The 23,475-nt window shown below is 40.6% G+C and overlaps 2 protein-coding genes across 3 annotated transcripts; one reads left to right on the top strand and one right to left on the bottom strand.

Moving 5' to 3' along the window:
* The first annotated feature begins 73 nt into the window (after nt 1–73).
* LOC115060800 (protein adenylyltransferase SelO-like) lies at nt 74–6,158 on the top strand. Its single transcript, XM_029528909.1, has 19 exons — nt 74–990; nt 1,079–1,197; nt 1,279–1,407; nt 1,620–1,684; nt 1,800–1,856; nt 1,986–2,084; nt 2,284–2,351; nt 2,441–2,528; nt 2,628–2,697; nt 2,790–2,862; nt 2,939–3,022; nt 3,112–3,241; nt 3,558–3,602; nt 3,698–3,779; nt 3,894–3,986; nt 4,113–4,189; nt 4,272–4,315; nt 4,461–4,540; nt 4,638–6,158. Exons 1-19 carry the CDS (start codon nt 708–710, stop codon nt 4,758–4,760), a joined length of 1,809 nt encoding a protein of 602 aa, XP_029384769.1. The 5' UTR covers nt 74–707; the 3' UTR covers nt 4,761–6,158.
* Nucleotides 5,167–23,445, bottom strand: apbb1ip (amyloid beta (A4) precursor protein-binding, family B, member 1 interacting protein). Of its 2 annotated transcripts, XM_029528908.1 has the most exons (15): nt 23,267–23,445; nt 18,349–18,408; nt 17,601–17,688; nt 16,192–16,484; nt 14,984–15,061; nt 13,807–13,966; nt 10,372–10,493; nt 9,438–9,512; nt 9,157–9,300; nt 8,597–8,707; nt 6,946–7,044; nt 6,707–6,830; nt 6,515–6,579; nt 5,949–6,213; nt 5,167–5,888 (listed from the first exon to the last, which is right to left on the bottom strand). In XM_029528908.1, exons 2-15 carry the CDS (start codon nt 18,406–18,408, stop codon nt 5,587–5,589), a joined length of 1,986 nt encoding a protein of 661 aa, XP_029384768.1. In that variant the 5' UTR covers nt 23,267–23,445; the 3' UTR covers nt 5,167–5,586. The 2 variants fall into 2 exon arrangements, with proteins under 2 accessions (XP_029384768.1, XP_029384767.1); XM_029528907.1 differs by having other exon boundaries at nt 5,167–6,213; nt 23,267–23,443.
* Nucleotides 23,446–23,475: the final 30 nt, after the last annotated feature.

Genomic DNA, 23,475 nt, shown 5'->3' with positions numbered 1-23,475 from the left:
CTCACCTTCGGATTACATAGCTGGACGAACCGGAAGTGCGTCATCGGCGGCGGCTGATGACGTTTCGTAAAAACTGTTAGCGTTAGCAACGGAAGGCAGCGCAGAGCAGAGAAAAGAAAAGAAAACAATATTATATTATATTATATTTTTTCTCCAAAAGTGACATTCATTTGATCATGAATTCGGTGACAGGAGTAAAGTATTGTTGCTTTTGTCAGGAAATATTTAAGCGTTAGTTTTTTTATGGGGAGAGAAAAGGCTACTCGTTGGTTAGCTAACAATTAGCTAGGGAGCTAACAATTTAGCATCTTCTTAAATTCCACGGACTACTTTAGATAAAAGTTGTTTTTGGTTATATTTGGTCGGGGTTTATTTGACCCGAAGACGCCAACTTCATGTTTAACAGTTTGAGTTACTGAGTTGATTGGTGGCTGAAAACTAGTTTTAATCCCATCTGGCTAAACTACCACTGAATTTGATCACGTTTGCACTTTGCTTTACTTTGCAAATACAAATTTTTGTTTAGCTTCCAATTCATCAGTAGTGAATCAGGCATTTCATTAGAGTAAATTATATAAAAATGTATAATTCAAAAACGCATTAATACGTACAAATTTTAAATTCACAAAATTGTGCAGATGTTAAGGTAAATTATACACTTCAGCTACTTGTAATTTCCAATGTTTGTGATATGGACCAGCTGAACCATGAAAATACACAGTTCCATCCGTGCTAACAGACTCAGATCCACTCTGGTTATGTGGATTATCTACATAGATCTAGTCTTTGCTTTATCAGCAGCATGGAGCTTCACACCTGTTTATGCTGAGGATTTTTGCCAGAGCACTGATTCACACTGTCGCAGTCATGATGACGCGGCATCAAACAGCCGGCCTTCCTCACACATGGTCAAATCCAGGTGGAACATGAATGTCTCTAACCTCATACAGGACCTGGACCAGTTCAGAGTGTCCTGCAAAAAACTAACCGGTAATGTGGATTCTTGTCTTCACACTTAAATGGAAAGAAAGTTCAATACAGAAATAATGTTGCTTTTTATGCCTTTTCCTTTCTGTAGAAGCATTCCCAATTGATCAGGTTGATGGCAACTTTGTTCGCACTGTCAAAAACTGCGTTTTCTCCAAATCTTTTCCAACCCCACTGAGAGGACCATTAAGACTGGCAGCAGTTTCCAAGGTGATGATGTAATATCATCATGCTACATCATGTCACCATTATATGTGACACCTTTATTTATATCCAAAATCATCTGAACAGGATGTCATCGAGGGGATCTTGGATTTAGATCTAACGGTAACACAGTCAGAGGATTTTCTGCATTATGCCAGCGGCAGCAGAATGCTATTGGGATCAGTCCCTCTTGCTCACAGATATGGAGGTCATCAGGTAAAGTTTTTTTCCTTTTTACATATAAAAGTAGGTTCTGCATACACAATGAGTCAGTCATATGTTCACTCCACAGCAGAGCATTGTTGGTGATGTATCCCCACAAAGTTCTTGACTTTTAATGTACAGGTTCTTACATTACAAATGTGCTGTTTTAAAACAGATAGGTATGTCTAACCACAGTTTGGTTTTTCTGTTGCCCTCTCCTATAGTTTGGTTACTGGGCAGGTCAGCTGGGGGATGGTCGAGCACATTTCCTTGGTCAATATTCCAACAGGTGAGGGCATTTTGTGATCAGAATTCATGTAATTTTTTTATTTTTATTACTGACAATCAAGGTGCACTGCCATTTAAAGCCTTAACTTTTTTTCTTTTTTTGTTCAATTTCATAGGAAAGGAGAAATATGGGATCTGCAGCTGAAAGGCTCTGGAAAAACACCATATTCCAGGTGGGTTTCTTGTCATACTACTGTGTTTTATTTGAACTTTACATGCAATATATAAACATGAGCAAAAAAAGTCAAGGCTCTATTGATAAACTATCCTGAGAAACGATCTGAATGTGCACCGTATCACAGGTCTGGAGATGGGCGAGCTGTGATTCGCTCTTCAGTCAGGGAGTTCCTGTGCAGTGAGGCGATGCATTTCCTGGGTGTTCCCACCAGCAGGGCAGCCAGGTAAGAGCAACACTGTTGTATGAAAACAAGAAATGGGAAACCACAGGCAACAGACTTTAAAGAGTCTACGTCTGCATCTTTGTTCTACAGCCATGAGGTGTTATCAACCGACCTACTTTAAGAAACTGAGTAGATATTTATCATTTTGACACTTTTGATGCTCTGTTATGGATTTGATGTATTTTAAACTTTGTTTTAGTTTAATTGTGAGTGAGGAGCCGGTATTGAGGGATCAATTCTACAATGGGAATGTGAAAAAAGAGAGAGGTACAGAAGACTTCGGTGTTTCTCTTGATGTAATTTGAACCATAGTTACCATAGTTTACTCAACTTTAACATTTTGTTTTTGACTACAGGAGCTGTTGTTTTGCGCTTAGCAAAGTCATGGTTTCGAATTGGATCGTTAGAAATCTTGGCTCAAAGTGGTGAGATAGACCTCCTGAGGTGAGGCTGGTCACATTAGCAACACTTTTCATTTTATAATTTCCTTTTCAATAGAGCATCCTGTAACTCAACGTAACTTTACTGCCCTGCTGATTTTAGAAAACTGTTGGACTTTGTGACCAATGAACATTTTCCTTCAATCCATTCAGGTGACTCAGAAAAATATTTGGTGAGTCAACCAAAAAGACCTCGTGCTTTTTGTTGCACACACCCAAAGGTTTTTGTATGTTGTGCATTGTTGTTGAATTCTTTGTATTTTAGGTATTCTTTTCCACACTTGTAAATGAAACGGCTCATCTGATCGCTCAGTGGATGTCTGTTGGGTTTGCACATGGTAAGAACCTGTTCCAGTTGATATTGCACAGTTTGTACCAACATATTCTTGTATTTATTGTGTGTAATTGTGGCAGGAGTGTGCAACACGGACAATTTCAGCCTCCTGTCTATCACCATCGACTATGGACCATTTGGGTTCATGGAGTCCTATAACCCCAGTATGTAACTATAATGTATGTCTGTATCTCTTCAGTGTCTCACTGCCCTGTTTCTGTCAGGAAACTCAAACAGACCTATAATGTTGTAGACTTCATTCCAAACACATCTGATGATGAGGGCAGATACAGCATAGGAGCTCAGGCCAATGTTGGGCTGTTCAACCTGGAGAAGCTTCTGGGGGCTCTCAGTCCAGTGCTAACACAAAAACAGCAGAAAGAGTAAGAAAACCTATATATATTTGTATTGGGGAGGCTTAAAGTAATATCTTAGTATTTAGAGAAATAAAAGTTAACTTTTATCAAACCTCTCTGCACCATATGAAGTGATAAATAATTTTTGTTTGTTTAAGGCTGACAAACAAATCAACAATGAGCATGTATAAAAACATGACCTCCTTGTTGAAGAAAATAATTTCTGGTGAAGTAACACTGGTCATGGACCTTTTCAAACCAAAGCTGATGCACCACAGTTTTTTGACCCTTTGAATTTAAGACACTAATAAAGTGGAATCATTAATTTATTTCACTTTTACAGGGCTAAAACTATCTTAAAAGGATATGGTACTGTTTACCAGACGAGGTGAGCACATCTGAATCTGTCTTTTCCTCTGAGCTGCCTCATGCTATCCCTAAACCATGAAGAAAATACAGTTTTATTTTCTGGTCTTATTTCAGAATTCACCAAATATTTAAAGCAAAACTGGGTCTTCTTGGTGAAGAGGAAGGAGACAGCTCTCTTATTGCCATCTTTTTTAAGGCAAATCATCTTTGATTGAGTTGCATGCTTCTTCTACATCAGTTTAACCTCACTGCCCATTTCCTGACATTGTGTATATTGTTGGTTTTGTGTAATGTGTGGTTATCTGCCCAGATGATGGAGGACACACAGCCAGACTTCACCATGACCTTCAGACAGCTCAGTGAAGTTTCAGACCTACAGCTTCACAACAGGAACTTCACAGAGGTAGGGTTCAAATGACAAACTGTAAATTACAGGGTAATTGGAAATGCATAAACCACCCAAAGCCAATGTATTTAGAGGCCTGTTTATTTGAAGGCATGTTTTTAAATATTTTTTTGTCTCTGTTAGATGTGGGCTCTTGATGACTTATCATTGCACTCCCACTTCTCTGATTGGCTCAATATGTACCTCCTCCGGCTCAGCAGGTAAGCAAAAATATGTGATGTCAGACCATGAGGGAGTTTGGTAACTGAAGTTCCTCTGAAAGGTTTTTCTCTTTCTGTATAGACAAAAAAATTATACTGACTTGGATCGTCAAGCCCGAATGAAACGTAAGCCACAAAATCTAGATATTTTCAGTGAAGTATTAATAACAACCAAAACTAGAAGTAAGGAATTCACAAGTTTTGGTTATGTGATGGTGAAACTTCAGAAAAGCAGGGATATCTTTGTCTAATTGTATAAAATATTTTACAGAGGTAAATCCAAGATATGTGCTGAGGAACTGGATGGCAGAGTCAGCGATCAGAAAAGCTGAGATGAATGATTTTACTGAGGTGCGTATCTGTTGAAATGTGTTGGAAAGTTTTTGAGCGTTTCCTCCATGACCCATTTTCTTCTTCATGACAAGCTTTGACATTTTCCTCCCACTAGGTGGAGATGCTGCACCGCATCCTGTCCTTTCCTTTTGTTACACAAGAGACTGCAGAGGAGGCGGGCTATGCAGCAAGACCTCCACTGTGGGCTCAGAGGTTAAAGGTCAGCTGTTCCTCGTGAGTGACGCGTTACGGGTTGATCAACAAAATAAGTTAGAATAACAGATCAGGTGGTATTTTGTTGTACATTTTGGTGCTGCCATGTTAGTGGAATATATTTTCTCTTGATGTCAAGGTCATGACTCTTAAATGTTCATTTCTATTAGGATCACCAGTAATGTTTGCTCATAAAAATGTTTCATGCCTTTTTTGGCAGCTACATACTAATACATACTAATTTCATATCATATAATTTCTAATTTCATATCATGTTTGGCTTATTAAATTGATTTATTATAAAATTTAATCCATGGAGGTTGTTTCTTTTAGGGAGACACTGTATGTTATATCGTGTTTTTGTACAGCCAATGGCAGCAGCGAAGGGAGGAACATCCAATCAGTCAATACAGTAAGAAATAATGTTCAGCTGGATTTTAAAGAACTCTCAAGGAGGTTTTATTTTGGTAACTGTTAACTGCTTGACAGTATTTACACCCCTACATGCAATCATGACAATATGTACAATAGGACTAAAATAGAATAAAAAAAAATCTTGAAATATGACAACATTAATATTTAATGTCATACTAAAGAAATACACACCAGTGTCTGTGAACTGTGACCTTTGTTCTAAAGACACATTTTGTAGATTGTCTCAAATCAACCTTCCTCCTCAATCAAGCAAGATGCCTAAATATGCTAAGGATGCTAGTGGGCACGTGTGCTTCTCATTCCCTTCCACACAGGCCCAACTCTTTGCTCGGGCCATCTGGATAAAAGGGATTGAATGAAAGTCACATCGCCCACCACCAGCAAGTTCACGCTAAACTTTTACTCTACAATTCAGACTAATGATCACCACGTTTCTTCTGCATGGCTACCATCAGTTCTGACATGAAGTCTCCACCTCCTCCACCTCCTCCTACTTGCAGCGATGGTGTAGTCCTCTTTGGCGGAGCAGGGGGTACTTTCCTCACTGATCCAGAGGGTCGAACTGGTGCTCTTGGGACAGCAGCAGCTTGGGCAGGCGGTGGAGGAGGAGGAGGAGGAGGAGGCGGTGGTGCTCCAGCCCCTGTGAACACTGGCTCAGGTGGAGGAGGTGGTAAAAACTCTGGATCTGGAGGTGGAGGGGGCAGAGACTGGTCCATACCTCCAAAATGAGGCGGTGGTGGTAAAGAGTTCATAGACAGGGGAGGTGGTGGCAGTGAACCAAAGCCAGCAGCTGGAGGAGGAGGTGGAAGGAAATCCGGGGGGGCCTCTGGGGAGTCATCGATGGGTGGAGGCAGGGGTGGAGGAGGTAGGTTGTCCATTGCCATTGGAGGTGGAGGAAAGTTGGCTGGCAGCTTGTGCTGTGGGGCGACAGGTCTTGAGGAACTCTTGGCAGGCAAAGAAGGGGGTGGAGGGGGGAACGCTGGATCTGGAGGCGGTGGGGGGAGAATATCAGCTGATGGTGGAGGTGGGAAGTTTCCAAAGTCCTGGGAGGAAAAAGGAGAATATGAAATGATCAAAACACTGATTTATTACATGGAAGTGAACCAAATTGGCAGTTTCTGTTTTTTTCCTATAATTATTAAAGAATTTCATAATTTCCAGGGACAGTCCTGTGGATCTAGTTCCCTTCTACAAAATTATTGAATCAAGGTGGATCCTTCACTTGAAGTCTAACGGAATTTGTTGCAATTTTCCACGTTATTTATTTGTAAATTAAATTTCAAAGGTAGCAGTGTGTGATTTGACATTTAACATTGAGATTCAGCGATAATAAGGAGTCTTTACCATAGAGTCAGGGGCGGTGGGTTGGGGCTTTGGAGCGTGGCCATTCGCCTGGTTTGGTGTTTTGGCTGGAAGAACAGAAACAACAGTACTGAACGTACAGTATGAGGAAAAGAGCCGTACTAATACAACTTCGTCTGGGTTGTTTCACGTCAACGGAGCACTCAGTAAAAGACCAATTGTGTGTCGTGCTACCTTTGATGGTGGGCGAGGGCGTTGAAGGGTTGGAGCTTGACGGAGTGCTGCGGTTCATCCACACAGAGTTGACAGCTGCCTTCTTCTCTGCAGTTTTATAGTTTTCATACAGCGACACACCGTACTGGAAGTGTAAGAAACAAACCACAGAGGGTGACTTCACAGTGTCTGACCTAAGGGAGATTATATGTGCGTGTGGTTTTTTTTTTTTCAATAAAAACATGGTTGTTCAAATTGACCTTTGCAATGCGTATTCCTGTCACCCAAAGATTCATGGTCCTGGCATCATCACAGCACAGGTACTTGATGTACTGAGACTCCTTCTGGATCTGAGGGTGCTATGGAGACAAATCCACATTAGAGCTATGGTTAGACCTGCCCTCACATAGGATCAGCTGATTAAGACTTTCTAACATGGATTTTTATCATAAAAGTAGCATCTGAAGGGGGCATATTCTGTCACTACGACCACCTCCTTTCCAGTTGTCTAAATTTAATTGTATTGTAGAATATTAAAAATAATATAGTGACAGTTTTTAACCCCCTCTGCTTATGGACAGTAACCAACTCGAGGAAAGGTCATCTCGAGGATATCTCTGAGTGCCACAAGGGGGCAGAGTGAGTCAGGAGTATTAACTAAATTTTAGATTAGCCATTTGTTAACATTCACAGAGAGCAGATATCTGGATTTCAACTTCATTCTTATCTTAAATGGGGACAAACAAGATGTTTAAAATTTTTGCTCCGATACATCTTTGTTGAGATCTGATCTTGTCCAATCTCTCTAATGACACTAATATTGGCTTTGTTTTCCACTATAGACTCAATTGTTTTCCCTGAAGAGGAAAAGTCAAATTTGCAGATAATGTCATATCAGTTGTACATAATGAGGATGGCATTAGAGATCACCTCCGGCCACAGCACAACGCTTAATCTTCCTTTAAGTGCTGCACTTTGTTGCAACATTTACACACCCCCTTGGCAAATGTCTCAAACCCGCACCCTAATTTAACACTTCTCAGCTACGTATCATGGTGCTATTTTTATGTCATCTATAAAAGTAGGAGCAGTTTAACACAAGTTTTTCTGTGATTCCCCATGTGAAACAGGCTAGACCTCGTCCAGTCTGACAGGCCATTTTCCTTTGCCCTTGAACAAACACCTTATTTTCCCCCATTCAACTCAAACCTTGAGGACACTGTCTTTCACTGGTTGGCAATTCAGTTTCTTTGCCTCTCTAAGCCTTTTTCACTTTGATCCTCCCCATCTATTCTAATGGTATCTGCTGATTCCAGTGTTTCACACAGAAGATAGGGGAAAAGAAAGCGCAGGCTTTCACATCCCTTTAAGACTTGACCATCAACCCATCTAATTCTCTATTTCCACATCAGCATTTCTCACTGTTAAATGAGTACTGTGGGCACTTTTAATCTACGCTACTTTTAAAGCACTCTTAATTAAATGCAAAGTGCTGTTACAGTAATTCCTTCTAGAAAAATAAAATGCTTGGAAATGCGTTCAAAACGTTCTTTTTGTTAACTTACTTTTTCACCAAATTGGCTAAAACTGTCCTTTCACTTCTTCAAACTCAACTATTTATTGCATTTCACTTTTCCAGGAAAGCAAGCAGCTGTCTGGCTGACCACTGTAAAAGAGCTGAAACAAAACACAACCAAAAAAAAAAAAAACCCCAAACAAACCACAATGCTATGCATAAACATCTTTTGCACCATAAACGGAAAAAGGCCTGACTAAAACTCTGTCCCTCTATGTGCTAGATGTTACACATTAAAGTTGCAACAACTTTTTAATTTAATTCCGCAAATGGGCGTAGTTTTTAGCACTCTACTGATAAAACTGTCTTAGGTAATAAATGTATTTTAAGCTTACCTTCAGAACGAAGCAGAAGTCAGTGGGTGCTTTGTATTTGGTCTTAAAGTCTTTGCCATAGTAGACATTTACATTGTCGAACTGGAGGAAGCACACAAGGTCACGGGACGACTGAAAAGAAATAAAAGGGGATTATTTTCCTACATTACAAGTTTAGTTTCTTTGGGGTCGAATTGAAGATCTTCCCTAAAAATGCAGTAGCAGCTGCTAATGTGCTGTATAAAAAGTATGTTTGGGAGCAGGAGCTGCCAAGAGATCTAAGATATACCGTAAGTGAATATACTGTAGCCATCCAGCAGGGAGCAAGAGCTCGCGTTATATCCAACAATCCATGAAACAAGAGTAGAGGTGATAACGCAAAAATGCAACAAACCTGAACTTTGTAGTCCCAATGAAAAATGAAATAATAGACCTTACATTTCATTAGGGGGCCGGTTGACATTACAAAAATATCTGTAAATCTGCAGGATTTCACATCCTCGCCGCCGCTGTCCGATGTGCTCGAGCACAACTGAGTGTAACCCAGATTACAAACAACATCCCTTCTTTTGAACCCTGACCTTGGTCTTCCCTTTGGGCACATAATAAATTCCTGAGGCCCTCAGCTGGAAGAGCCGCTGCTTCCACGACTTCTTGCCATCTTCTTTGAGGTGAAGCACCCCCTCGAGGTCTGGCACGATGATGGAAGTCCCGCAGAAGTTCTCCTGCAGAGGTGAAAAAGGGATGAATGGGGTCCCTAAGAAGAGCTCCAACTGGGAAAACTGCCACTTCACCTGCAGGGCTTTGTTGTTGTTGTTGTTGTTGTTTTTGTGTGTGTGTGTGTGTGTCAAAGTTTGTTTACCTGTATTAATATCTCTTTGTCTTTGTCTTTAATGTCTTTGAGAGCCCTCTTATCCTTTTTCCACAGATAAAAGTTCTGCCAGAATAAAACAAAGTGCATTCATGATGACAAGTTCAACTTGTCCAGATATTTCCCAAAATATTTACAATTAAAACCTGATTCATATTCCCATCAGGATAGAGTTAGGGATCAGCCCCTGAAGTAGTTTTATCATGTCAAGAATAAAACACTGAATATTTGAATTTTAGGATTTCTATAGAGATTTAGACACAGTGATTATCAACACAAACACCAAATCAAACTCTGCGTCCCCACGTGACCAGGCTAGTTCCTTATCATTGTCTGGGCCTGAATGTTTGCATTGTGGTACAGGAACGCCCAAAGGGGATTTCTATTCTGGTAGCTGCTTTCAAAACTTCAAATTGGAAATTGATACAGACACACTGGACAAATAAGATCTGTCTTTTGTTGTGGGACATGGAAGACATGATGGAGTACTTTAAAAATAAGAATATCTCGTTAGTTTTCTGACTGGTCTATTTGTCTCCGCCAACAGACTGAATCCATTAAATAGTCTGAGATTATAAAGGGTTCCATTATATCAACAAACAGGCCAAGATCTCGCTGTCTTTTGCCTGAAGCTGTTTTGTCTGATATATTACAGCGAAGACATTAATGTAAGAGGTTGTCCTGCACAGAGCAAAGACATCCCATAACTCAGAAAACAATTCGGCAGTGAAAATATCCAGACGGCGCTGAGCTGAAACATTGTGGAGATAGATTTGCACAATCCAAGGCCAAGAATAATGAACTAGCCAGATTTAGATTTTTGAGATATCACATGCACATCGCCTCTAATTGCTCAGTGTAAAAGCTACTATATTTAGAAAGTAAAGCTAATGTGTGTGTTCTGGGCACAGGGAGGGGAACTAACCTGTGGGTTTTTGAAAACCTCGTATTTTTCTCCCCGCTCTTGAAACAGAACTTGGTTCTCGCTGTCCCTCATCCACGCTGAGAGAGGCTCCACAAGGTTCTCATGGTCTTCGAATGTCCGATCTGCAAAACAAAATCAAACTTAAATGTCAGCAAACTCCTGTTAGATCATTAACTTGGAACCACATTGTGTGTTAGTTTCTTGTGATTGTAGCATTTTTCAAGTTACCATTGTATACGTTTTGGTTTGTAGAGAAATGAGGCCTTACTGGGCAAAATGTGTTCAATCTGATATTTATTTTTACTCCAGTTTTGTTCATTTTTTCCATTCATAATGCTGCTGGCAGGCAGAGGATGAGGCCTTTTATGACTACGAGCCAAGAGGTCCATTGGCTTGAATACCCCCATAAAACTCCTACATTGAAAGTTTTATTGGCATAAAAACACTTAATCGTTGGCAGCAGGCTATTTTTTAAGTTTCAGAATAAAAGTACTGGAATAGAATTTGTATTAAATTGTTTGTTAATGCGTCAAAGTGTAAGTTTCATTTTAATATTGAAGCTAATGTCAATATTGACGATATGTGCATATCAAAAATGACTGAAGTAAGCAGTGCGGATAAACAACTGGGGTAGTACAAAGATTATTGAGCTTGATTTGAATTGTTTATTTCTAAAGCTGTCTGGTTTGGGTCGGATTGGGGAAATGTCATCTCTGCAATCAAAGTTCTGCTTTCGTTTAGCCTCAAAAAGGGTAACAATTTTTTATTTGCATAAATGTAAGCGGAATAACAATGAAAATCAAAAAGGCCATGTTGAAACAAAAACAGAAAAACGATTAAAGTTTTGTTTTTTGGGCAAGAAGCAATCCAGAAATTGTACAGTAGCAGTAAAAATATTTTAAATTGAAGCTTGCTTACTGTCCTTCTTATATTAGCCATGAAAATTATTTCTCGGCACAATGAAACACTCCTGCCAAAAGTTGTAAAATGCCTCCAGTTTACTCTCTACAGTACATTACTATTTAAAACCAAAGCCTACTACTCTTTAATCCCAGTTGATGTTTCCCATGTCACCAGTGTTTTACTTTTGTACTATAAAACCTGCCAAAGCAAACCATTTACCATATGAACAGTAGTCCACTCTCTCACGACATCTTTGCTTAAAAGTTGGCTTCACAGCTGTGCAATTGTCTATTTCAAATGGGCTGAATTAAGAAAGGCCTTGACAAAATACAACCCTGCCCATTTGCTGAAAGAACTTTAAATGGGCGCTAATGCTCGAAAACGCATTAGGAGCATTTTCCACCATCTCCCTCCTCCTGTTTTCCGCCCACCCACACAGTCGCTGCCACAGATCTCCATCATGCGCCGGGGCATCTGACTGGAGTTTAGCCATATTCCCCCAATTACAGGTTACCCACCGAGGCAGAGGTAGACATTAAATAAACTGCTGCCAAGGTTCCAATCTACAGTTTGACTCTCACAATCATCAAATGGATGGTGTGACTGTGCTGCTGGAGTGAATTATCACAAGTAAAAAATCCAGTTGAAGTACATAAACTACATGATGTGTTTCACGACTGCGGCTGCACTTGGGTGAATAAAACGTTGCTGCTTTTGAGCCCATAACAGCTCTCCATTTTTATTGATAAAGATTAAATGTAGGTTGGCATGTTATAGTGATTGGGTGTAATGTTTGTAACGTTTCTTTTGAAAAGTGCGCTATAAATAAATGTCATTATCATTATTATTATTATTATTATAGCACACTTTGGAGTTAATGCACATTTAAAAAAATGAATTAAGTCAAATAGTTTCTATTGTCGACATCGCATGCTGTCCAATTGGTTGGCAATGACAAGACTCCCGTGCCTCATGAGTCAAGTCTCTGTCACAAAAGAATTTTTGAGTCGCTGTGTGTATCTCAGACAGCTAATTTAAACATTTGGTCAAAAATAACCCACAGTGACCAAAAGGAAATACATAATTCCTCTTTTTTTTTTTTTCCAGCAGAGGTAATTCACCCTTACCAGCAGATCATATTCTACATACAGCGTGAAAGAAAGAATGTAACGAATTAATCCATTTATTTTTAAGATTCTGTCGGGAAAACTTTATGTATCTAATTCTGTGGACATCTATTGTAATCCAAAATCTGGATAGACAAAACGTGAATGAGGAACTAGGCCACCATGTTCCACATACTGTGTTCTGCTAATTCAAGTGTAAACAATCAAATACGTTTCTGATCATCCCCAACTAAACGCACAATTTCCTCCTATTTTAGTGAAGTTTGACAAAAACTACACAGTGTAGGTGAAGAGCTTTTTTAAACGTGTGGCAGGAAAATTGAGATTTCAGTCTTCAAAAACAATGAATGGCCTTGGGAGTGAATGCTGCAGACACTCCTTTCATTTAGGGCGTCCCAGCTTAACTAGCTGGATATAAAATTACTGGAATATAATATAATTCAAGCAAAACACTATTGATTTAGATTTTATTGCTTGCAAAGCTTAATGATTTTACCACCAGTATTTCCTTAAGTGCTCAGGATGGAGTACAGCAGCTCGCCGTTCGTAGTATATATAACATTGGCTCTTTAGAAATATAAGTGATCTCTGGAACGATCTGATGAAGTTGTAAGAAAACAGAGAAAACAGATGGTAATGGACGGCTGGAGAAACTGATGGCGACACAGTCCGGCAGCTGAAGTAAATATAACACACACTGCTCAGACGGGGGATTGAGATCATAAGGCTCCGATTTCCGCATGACAGGGAGGATGACTGACAGTGTCCAATACAACAAATTAAACACACCTGTCTGTGGTGTGTTTGTCTAAGAGAGCGAGAGGGATGGAGGGATGATAGAAAAGAGGAGGACGACGATGAAAGAATGAATGGGAGTAAGATCAATGTTTCATTGTGGGCTTGCTGCAGTGTGGCCGCCACTGTGCCAATAAAAACACAGTCCATCATCTCGCCCAGGGTGAAATAGCCCACACTGTACAATGTGTGTGTTTGTGTTTGTGTGTGCTTATAGTTGACAGTTGATGTAAAAACACTCTGAAGGTTTACGATGCTGAAGTGATATTCTCCTGCTGCTGTGTTTTTCTGGTTTTGCTGATATAGTTGCTGCTCAGTTTGTATGCTTATCTCTGTGGTGTTCTTGCACTACATTACCCAGAATCACTTGCCAACAGAGCAGCTTCAGCAGTAACATGACATCTTTATATTTGTATTGTCTGCCGTGGAAATGTTGGTGCTGATTTATTCCAAGCTCGTGCTGGAAATGTTAAAGACTCTCTGTGCACAGACTGAACCTCTGGCCCCACAGCGTGCGCTGCTGTTACCTCCATGCATGAATGAATGAATGAATGAATGAATCCACCACACGCTCCGGCATGTTAAATTAAAATTTAACGTTGCAACTCACCAAGCTGCAGTTCTGGGTTGGTCTCACACAAGCTCCAGTCCACATTGCAGTCGCAGTGAGTCTTCTCAAACAGGTTGTCCAAAACCTCCCTGACGTTCTGCCTCTCGTCGACCATCAGGGTCTTGGAGCTGCCGTCGTTCATTAACACCTTCACCACCAGCTGTCAGGAAAGATTTGACTTTATTTTACTTTGCATTACTGTGTTTTTCATAGAAAAGAAAAAAAATAGCTATATATATAAAAGGTATAGTGCGTGGACAGCTGCAGGAGTTTTTGGAGGGTGATATCAAATCCAGCCTTGAAGCTCATGCAGATTTGTTTGTCAGTTTAATTACAGGCATTTAATGTATAAATGGTTGTTATCTCTTTTTGTCCTCTCAGTGGCTCTGACCAAGTTGGCCGAGACTAATTTTGCTCCGGAGCAGAGCAGCACTTTCTTCCTGGGCTCATATGGCTTCACGCTTCCTCTCATCTGGAAACAAATCCAGCTTTGGAAATTGGAGTTTGGAGTTTTGCAAAACCAAGGTCAGCCAGTCGCTCGCCTGGTGTCATAGAAATGTGGGTTTCAGAGATGTTATCACAAGAGACTTTAGAGTGATAGATCACATGTTCCTCAGTCTCGACCTTCCCCGGACAACAATATTGTTTTGGCGCATGGATGAATGAAATTATTTTTCCTCTGACAGTACTTCCTCCTGGAAGTAGGAGGAAGGAGGGGGGAGGGGGGAGGGGGGAAACCCTCAAAGTATGACGTGTCAAAACTAGATGGTTTATCTGAAACCTCACACCACATTCTGCTGAAACCGCTGAGTGCACCTTGCTCTTCTCTGCTTAACTCAGAGACAGATGTTCCTGTGAAAGTGACTGTTTTCCTCAACACTCAGTCTGATTTCCTTAAGCCTTCTACGAATGCACAGTTATCTGAGCAGGGAAACAAATCTTGTAGGCAAGGCTTGTCTGCACGTCAGTGAGCTGCTTTGAAACTGAGAAAGTCACCACATATCACCCAAAGCAGAAGCCGTGCTATCCTGCATGACCAAGTAGCCATTCTTTACTGTGATGGATGGAAAAGAGGTGACGTGTTTTCCAATGAAACCCGTGTAGCCATAATTCACCATGCCTTTTATGTTTACTGTTTCCAGTGGACGTAGGAATCAGAGGAGTTTGTCCGTCTTACCTTTTTCACTTTGGCCTCCTTCAGCTTTTCAAGCGCAAGCTTGATTTTGTCAGCTTTCATCTGTGCCTCAATTTCTTCCTGAATAAGAAACACGATAGAATGAAATGAGGCTGAATTTAAACAAAATACAGATCTGCATCTGCCGTTAGTTCTAAAACAGCACAAGTGAGATATACACAATCATTATAATAAAATTGCATTAAAACTAAACCTGGAAAATACGCTGTGGTGAGAAATCGTCTTTGACGTCATTAAATAGTACAGTAGTTGTTAGATTTCACATATTCCCCTACGGTGTTACCTTTGGCTGGCTGTTTCCACACTTTTTGCTAAGCAAAGCTAATTGACTGCTTCCAGTAGCTTAATATTTTGACAGATGCCGATCTAAATCAGCTCGTCCAACTCCTCCAAATCCTGAGCCACCGCTCAGATGAAAACTGTGTTAGAGGTAAATCAGGGGGAAAATCCAATTCCCCCTCCATTTCTGTCTGTGGCATCTAATTTCTGTTCAGGGGGTGCAGTACTTTGTTTTGATTTAGTTTTAATTGCATAACTTCCCGTGGGTGGGGGTAGTGTTTTTAAAGAATTTAATTTGTGAAATTAAATCTAATCTACTGGATCTCAATTAGCAGGGATGCGATACATAAAATTCCTGCCGACAGTGCAGTTTTAATGAGGTTGTGCACCTCTGTCTAACAATCACAAATTCTCTGCCTCAGCACAGCTGGACTTTCTACCTCAGAGGGATGAGGTAACAAGCTCTGCTAAAGCAATAAGCTCCTGTCTGCCCCCCCCCCCCCCCCTCACCTCTCCTGCTCCAACCTTTGGTATTGATCCTGTTACTCTTTCCTGCCTCATGGCTGTACGTGTTTGATCTATTCCAGACAGACTCACACAGGTCTCTGTAACTGTAACAGATGCCTCAATCCAAGAGAGACTTCACCATGATCTCACAGTCCAGCTGTTATAAGAGCAGCTCCGCAAAGACTGACCGGTAATATATATTTATACACCTTGGAAACTGGTGATCTTGGTGCTGGCAGTATTGTTTTGTTATTCATGGTAGACCAGGACACACCCACCAGAACAACTGCCATCCCTGACAACGCACTTAAACACTCTTGCCTGAAAAGCCTCAAAGTCTCACTTCTTATATTTCAGACCACTGCTCTCTTGTCAGGCCTACAAACTGTGCAGAGGCGACACACCTTTGTAGGCTTTGCATTCTGAGGAGGCGGTGGTGGTAAAGAGGAGGCAGCAGAAGAGGCCGGGGTGCTAACGCTGCTGCTCGTACTGCTGGCTGGGGATGCTGGTAAAGGGTGGGGAGACGGAGGGTGGAGGCTGAGGCCTTTAGGCGGAGGCGGCAGGTCTGACGTAGTCGGTGATGGCGTCTTCAGGCCTTTGATCTCTGCTGCAAGCTTCTCTTCAGTCGCATTGAGGTCAGCCACCAAATCAGCCATCAGCGCATCCAAGTCATTGTCTTCCAGTTCGTGCAGGGACTCTGGTGGTTGAATCACAATCATTCAAGTCTTTGTATTTACATACCAAGGGCATTTTTACAGTTGCAGTAAGAGTCTACTCTGCTGTGAAAAAAGCGGCTCAGTCAGTAAAAATGGTCGTTAAATTTAAAAGTCCTTTTTTTAAAAAAATCTAATTTCCTCCTCAAACGTTTGTCTAAACTTTTCAAGTTCCTTATTTGTATTTTTATTAAACAATGCAACTTTTTCACATCATTCACCCCTTTGTGCTGTGCTAAAAGTTCACCATATGATCAATTAACAGCATTCATACTAATGTTAAAGTTTTTCCAATTTAAATGTCAGTCAGTGTAATTAAACACTTTAGAGCCATAATGCTATATGCTAACTCTAATCCTAAACATGGCATTTTTAACACTGATGTCCAATTCTGCAGAATTAGCAACCATACAAATAATTTTTACAGTAACACCAACCATAAAAGTAGCAAAAAAAAAAAAAAAAAAAAAAGAAATGTAAAGAAATGTGGAAATTTGTTTTTCTTATTGATTAAGACAGCTACTCTCCCCCGACACGGACGTCAGCATGTTAGCATAGTTATTATGTGATTTATTGTGTTTGCATGCTGACATTAGCTTTTGACTGGAAGCACCTCAGTGCCTGAATATAGTCTGACACAACGTCTTGCATGGGTGGAGAGTTTTACTTTTGTTATTAAATGGAACCATATTTCATGATTTAGCTGTCATGGTGGGTTTGTGTCCAAGTCCTTTGTGACACAGTGTAAATAAATCTGGTTCAGCGAGACAGACGTAGTTAATGACACACTATTTAAAAGAAAACAAGGAAAGGAGGACTTACAGTGGAGTGTTAATAACAGATGCTGTGACCTTGCTTTAACATTATTACTGCTTGTTTTACAGCCTGAAAGTGCTGCAGGCAAACACCGAGTGATTAGCACATACAGTGACCTCAGTCTTCATCTGAAGTCACGTCTTCCACTGAAGCCACAGATATTGCAGAGCAACTGAATGCTGGATTGGATAATTTTCTAAATAACCGATTGAAAATGTGATATACAGCATCAGAGCAGAAGTTCAACACCCTGCTCTTTGCAGCATGTCAAAAAGTTAAGTCACCATTCAGGTCGGTGAAGCCGATGGAGTAATTGACTTCCTGGTTGGTCGGGGGGAGAGCTTCAGGTGGTACCGTTTCCTGTCCGAGGCTCTGCAAGAAAAAGAATAAACAAGGCGGTGTGTTTATAGGATTGTGAATACAATATCTGTACAGCCGCAGAAGGCCCGGAGGCACACCGAGTTAATCCACAACATACCCTGAGTGCACTGAAACATAAACTGTCCCCAAACATTATGCAAGAAAGTATAGTGTTTACACATTTAACGTTACATCTGTTTTCAGGCAGCACACCTAACAGGACTTCTATGTGTCGTATTAAGCCCCCCCCCACCCCTTTGACCCCGAGGGAATGGAAGTGATTTAAAATGACTGGTGGGCTGGAAAACAACATCAAAGTGATCAGCGGGACTTTTCACTTCAAGAAAAAAAAAAAAAAAAAAGTCTAATCTCTGGCTAGCTCATGAGTTTGCCATTTGACCTCCCCTCAAAAAAAAAACGTGTAATTTATGGTTGCTGGATGACCACAAGGAGTGTTTCCCCCCTGCTGTGTCTGTTGTGCTTGCCAGTCTAGAGTGTCTCTGTGATCGATGGAGGGTTTTAGTGAGTTTGTCATCTGTCTTTCAGGGAGAGATGTCTATTTAAGTAGAGGGAAAATTAACCCTTGAAAGTCTGGAAAAGAATGACAGTTGGGTATGTGCGTCATGATGCGTGTGTCCTTTCGGGCAGAAAAAGACAACTGGATGAGCTTACCTGAGTGAGGAGGTCCATCTCCCCCAGCAGGTCGCTGAACATGGCATCGATGTCTTCCATCTGGTTGAAGCAAACAGAGACGTCAGATGCAGTAAACACTCAAAAAAAATGAAATGATTTCCGGAAATCAGAGTAACCTGCTGTAGTGATTGGTGAGGAGTTTTACAGCATTTGGATACGGCTCGTCCTGACGATGAGAGCCGAGGAATGTGTGGAATGAAAAGGTAAATCCATTTGCATGGAGACACAAATGTTACATACATATAGATGTTCCACAGGCCGCGGTGAGACTCAGTGCTGCTATTTTGAAATCTCTGTGGTCGTAGCCTGAGGCCATGCTATCTTGCAAAACATCTCCAACCCAGACTGAAGAAAGAAAACTATGTACGTTTAACTTCCAAGTATTCTTTTTTTCTTTTTGGCCCAAACTTGTTGTATCATGTTTCACATCTTGAACTGGAAGGTGCAGTATTTTCACATTTTCTGTCAGCTTCAGACATAATATTAAATTTATTATGGATGGACATCAGGCACAGGTTACGTTAATCACATTGGATTATTCTAATTTTAGCATCTTCTAAACTATCTCTCGAAGACGCTCACACAGGTTGTACCTCATTTTAATTTCAGGTATTCACTACAATGTCTTTAAGATCGCAATGTGTTGAAAGCGCACATTCATAGCACGCAGCTGCAGCACACAGCATTTATTCCGCTCATAATATACAACAATACCAAAACTAAACTGCTATAAGTGACCTGAATCGCGCACCGATTGTTTAAAATACGTGCGCTTGCATACAGAGTTTCCAATCTCATTAATTATCACCTCTTACAGTTTTATGTTCAGTAGTTTAACCCTGACATATGGAGCAAAATGTCAGAGTCATCAAGGTTCACTGTTTCAGTTCAGTAGCACAACAGCCTGAGGGACGACAGCGCTAACTGTGAAAACAACTCCAGAAGATTCACTTGAGATTTCCATCTGTAATTATATACAGTAAGCTCTCTCTCATGTATCATTTGAAGCCTCATTTCTCAAAGCAAATGTTATTGTGAGCTCAAATGTGCAGTCAAAACAGAGTCCCTGTTTTCTTTCTGTGGAACATAACCAGCAGTCAGAAACAGCATTTCAGTGATTGTGTGTGTGTGTGAGAGTTCATTCAGCCACAGCAGCGCATGCATGAGTTATTAACATCAATAATGGCAGACATATATGATAAAGTAGTCTCTTCCAGCCGGTTTATAGACTGTGCTCCGCTGCAGGTTAGTTCGAAATATTCTGAACACAAAGTAAAGCCGTTTTCTAACCAAACACTCGCCAAGGGGAAGCTGCAACTTCTGTACCACGTTTTATGGCTGTTAATGAACTTTGGTGACTTTTAGCTTTTACAGTTTTATGTTTCATGTTTGATGATTGACGATGCTGAAGAAGGCCCCGCTTTTCCTGCTGAAGCACCATGTCTACAGTTAGATTTGGAAGTGGATGGATAGCTCTGAGGTTTTGTAACCAGAGCAGGCAGGTGGAGATTTTCCATTAAGTTTTACTTGATGTTGAGCAGCAATTTGAGTTGCTCCACTAAAACTTTCCTTTCTCCTACATGTTAACATCTTCAATGACTTCTCTGGTTTTCCAGCAGATGAGTGATTGAATGAGTTATCATATCTAGATCTTAGACATCTTGTAAAGCCATTGATATTTTGTTTGACAGATATACAATCATCATAAGGCCATCCATTCATTAAATGCATGTTTAAATACTGAGTCTTTTCACAGCTTTTTATTCATGAGAAAGGTTTGTTTAATCTCGATGGTTTTTATCATTTCGAAACGCCCCACTGAAAACGACTGGTTGTTGCTTGTATTATTAATTTATCAACATTGACGGCGTCATTGACTTTGCATTTGTGTGTGATGAACAGCGAAGATTTCATGAGTCCAGTCAAAGCTCTGCCTTTCAGTGAAAGGTCATCTTTCTTTGGGCTCTAACAGCTCAGAGGCGATATGTAAAAACACCAGCAGCTCTGAATGTAAAACTGGAAGGCACTGATAGAGCAAACTCATGTTGAACGCAGCTGTGTTGAAGTTACCATCTGACATTGCTCTGGTTAAGCAATGGTTTGGTGTGGACAGGTTAAGACTGTGACCATTTCACAATGGCTACACACTGATTACAGTCAACTGTTAGCCACCAACCGCTGGTCTATATTTGTCATTTAGCTCCACCCAGCTCTCAGTCTCATCGATTCAACTCAACCATTTACAATTTTCTCAGGCTAATTAAAATGTTTGCACGACCCAGCCTCCAGTCTCCACCTTTCCTTTCCGCCATGGTACATATGAAAAATATTATCCTCAACAAAGTGTAACGTACGGTTTAGAAACTTTAGGAAAGTAAAAAACGCTTGCACGAATTTAATCAAAAGAAACCCGAGGCACACTTTAAATCACACTGTTGAAGAGACAAGTGTGACTGATTAGGTTCCAGGCGAGAGTTCATACAGTCCTGTGACATGATGTTTCTCATTTGACTCTGAGATGGATCAATATTGTTCCAACCTCTGACAGATGGTTGGAAGTTAATGAGAAACTGTACAGGCAACCCTCTGATCCCACAGATCAATTACGAGATGAAAACTTGCAAAATATCTGTGGGATTGATGATATTACACAATCAGTCCGCATCCTGACCGATTTTTGTTTCTCCAGCCGTAATTTCCAAGTGACATACACGTGTGATACTTTCTAACTGTTCTAAGTGCACCCCTTCATTTGGTTTAAGGAAGTGGTAACGAGCAAACTTCCTGCCAAATGCTGTGTTGAAATTGTGAAGGAAATTGTGACACGATCCACCCACAACCCAGATGTGACGATTTACTATTACTGACACAGAACTGCCTCAAAACCATCATTTTGATCAAATTTGGATTGATTTGTGTTTTCTACATATGATGCAACGGCCATTGACAACAAAACTATATTTAAAAAAAGGTCTTACGTTTGGTCAGAGCTTAAAAACAAACAGGAATCTGCTAATGGAGGCAAAATTAATAGAGCATCACCAGCCCCTGATTATTTCTTTGTAGCGTGACATAAGAAAGTGGAGCAGAAAAACCCAGAAGAGCAGATGGCATGAAGATGGTGTCATCTTCTGTACCCACAATCCAACAGCACAGACTGCCGAGTACTTAAAGTTTAGACTAGTTTGACATTTTGTGAAAACCTTCGGAGATATAAAGGAGGAGGCGGCTGGTTTAGCTTCAGCTAATGTAGCTCCGTGCCAGCAAGTCACATAGTTTTGTTGTGTTTTTTAACAAGCTGGTTCGCCGTAGCTTTTGATTTTGCCTGTTAACATGACAGAGAAATCAATATCATCTCTCCGGAAAATGCACAACCAAATCTATGAAGATAGTACAACACTGGATAATGGAGCGGACGCGGACCATTCTGAAACCTTGCCAAAGATGTTTTTAGCAACAACTTTGGAGGACCTTTGCATTAGAAAGTGAAAAAGGCAACATGACTAATGCTGTTTGAAAGACTGTTTCTTAAGTTCAGTATCTCGTAAGGTCAGCTTTCCATTTTCAACACTCATGTTTCCGTCTATAAGTGCATTTTTTGCACAACTACTTCGTAAACCGAAGAGTCACAGTCCCGTTACTTTGGATGGGGGATTACTATCATAAAGGAATGCCACTGCCTTCTGACGCCGTCTCTGTTTCTTCTTCAGAAACCACTCTGAGAATATGTAGCCGTCAGCACTCATATATATTATTGAGAACACTTGGGCATGAAACACGGCAGCCCTCCAAACTCCGATAAAAAGAAAAACACATAGCTGTGCTTCTCTATACCAATACAGCTTCACTGGTATTCATTGAAATAAAACACTAAAAATACAGCATGCAAGTGACTTTTGCATTCCTCTAGAAACTCTCCCTACCCCCTTTAAATGATCTCAAATATACGTCTCAGCCTTTTTTATAAGTCTGCACATGTGTAACTCAAGCTTCAGGCAGGAAAATGGAAACCAGACCAAACTCTGAGTTCTCATTTTGAAGAAAATGTTCTCTTTCTTATTCCAATTAGATATCCGTTCTTTGGTTTGATGCCAATATGCTCAACTGTGAGATAGGCAGATTAAGGACCAGACTAGGAATCAAGACTGAAGTGATATCAAAACCACAGTTTTAAGGAGGTTTTGTGTATAGGCAGCGTACATTGTTGACAAAAAAAAAGAAGAAAGATATATTCTAGTGTTTTCTGCCTTGACGACACCAAAATTGTCTCCATGGTTTCAAACGCTAATGTTCGATAATGTTTCACAAACGTAATCAAGTCTGTTAATGTGTTTTAACTTCACCTCCAAAGCCAAGTGCGAAAAGTGTTCTGATAATCAGTGACAAACTGACAGCACCATTACCTTTAGAAATGAGAGGCCAACCCTCTTATCTGTGTGGGGATTGAGTCATACGGTGTCTGACACTAAAGCCAGGTCCACCCAGTTGGAAAGCAGACAGCGAACACTCATAACACACACTAACATTCATATTGATTCATATAAAAAAAGATTCACTCCCCTTCTTATTCCCACACACCAACCTGATTGAACTTTATCGCATGAGAGCACAAAGATCTTCAGGGGCAGCGACACTTTTTTAAATGACTGTATCATGAAAAAAGGTTTTTATATCACAAAATCTGACAGGATGTCTAAAATGCTCCCTCTGCATCGTGAATATTCTCTATCAGATCCGTCAGGTTCAGGTTCAACTGAATCAGGAAAAACATCATCATCCATCAGCTAAAGGCAGCATAAGACAGTCAAAGTCGTGTGTACGCAGAAAAAAAAAACAGCTATGGGTGTTGACCGTTAACTTGAGGTACAACATCCAATGTAACAGAGCTGAGACTCACCTTTCTAAATGTTTTAATCCTCGTTGCCGCAGTTAGTTTCAAGATAAACGTCACATAGACATCAGTTTCCCCCCCCCCGGTAAAAATTATTCTCTGCTGAAGTTAAGCACCAATAATCAGTCACTTGCTGGTGTGGACTGCATCTGGCCCTCCTGACTGTTCACTTCTTCCTGCTTAATGCGGAAGTTCAGGTCTAGACCTGTCACAGC

The sequence above is a fragment of the Echeneis naucrates genome, chromosome 20 (genome assembly GCF_900963305.1).
Source record: "Echeneis naucrates chromosome 20, fEcheNa1.1, whole genome shotgun sequence".
In the NCBI taxonomy this organism is placed as follows: Eukaryota; Metazoa; Chordata; class Actinopteri; order Carangiformes; family Echeneidae; genus Echeneis; species Echeneis naucrates.
This window is presented reverse-complemented; position numbering and strand designations above follow the sequence as displayed.

Excerpts from the sequence above, each read along its gene's own strand:
- LOC115060800 (XM_029528909.1), top strand. The coding sequence starts at position 708 with ATGAAAATACACAGTTCCATCCGTGCTAACAGACTCAGATCCACTCTG. Across the intron at positions 991-1,078 it reads GTCCTGCAAAAAACTAACCG|AAGCATTCCCAATTGATCAG; the intron begins GTAATGTGGATT and ends TCCTTTCTGTAG. Across the intron at positions 4,316-4,460 it reads TCGTCAAGCCCGAATGAAAC|AGGTAAATCCAAGATATGTG; the intron begins GTAAGCCACAAA and ends AATATTTTACAG.
- apbb1ip (XM_029528907.1), bottom strand. The coding sequence starts at position 18,408 with ATGGAAGACATCGATGCCATGTTCAGCGACCTGCTGGGGGAGATGGAC. Across the intron at positions 9,513-10,371 it reads AGGTTTTCAAAAACCCACAG|AACTTTTATCTGTGGAAAAA; the intron begins GTTAGTTCCCCT and ends TTATTCTGGCAG. Across the intron at positions 6,580-6,706 it reads GCCCTCGCCCACCATCAAAG|CCAAAACACCAAACCAGGCG; the intron begins GTAGCACGACAC and ends CTGTTCTTCCAG.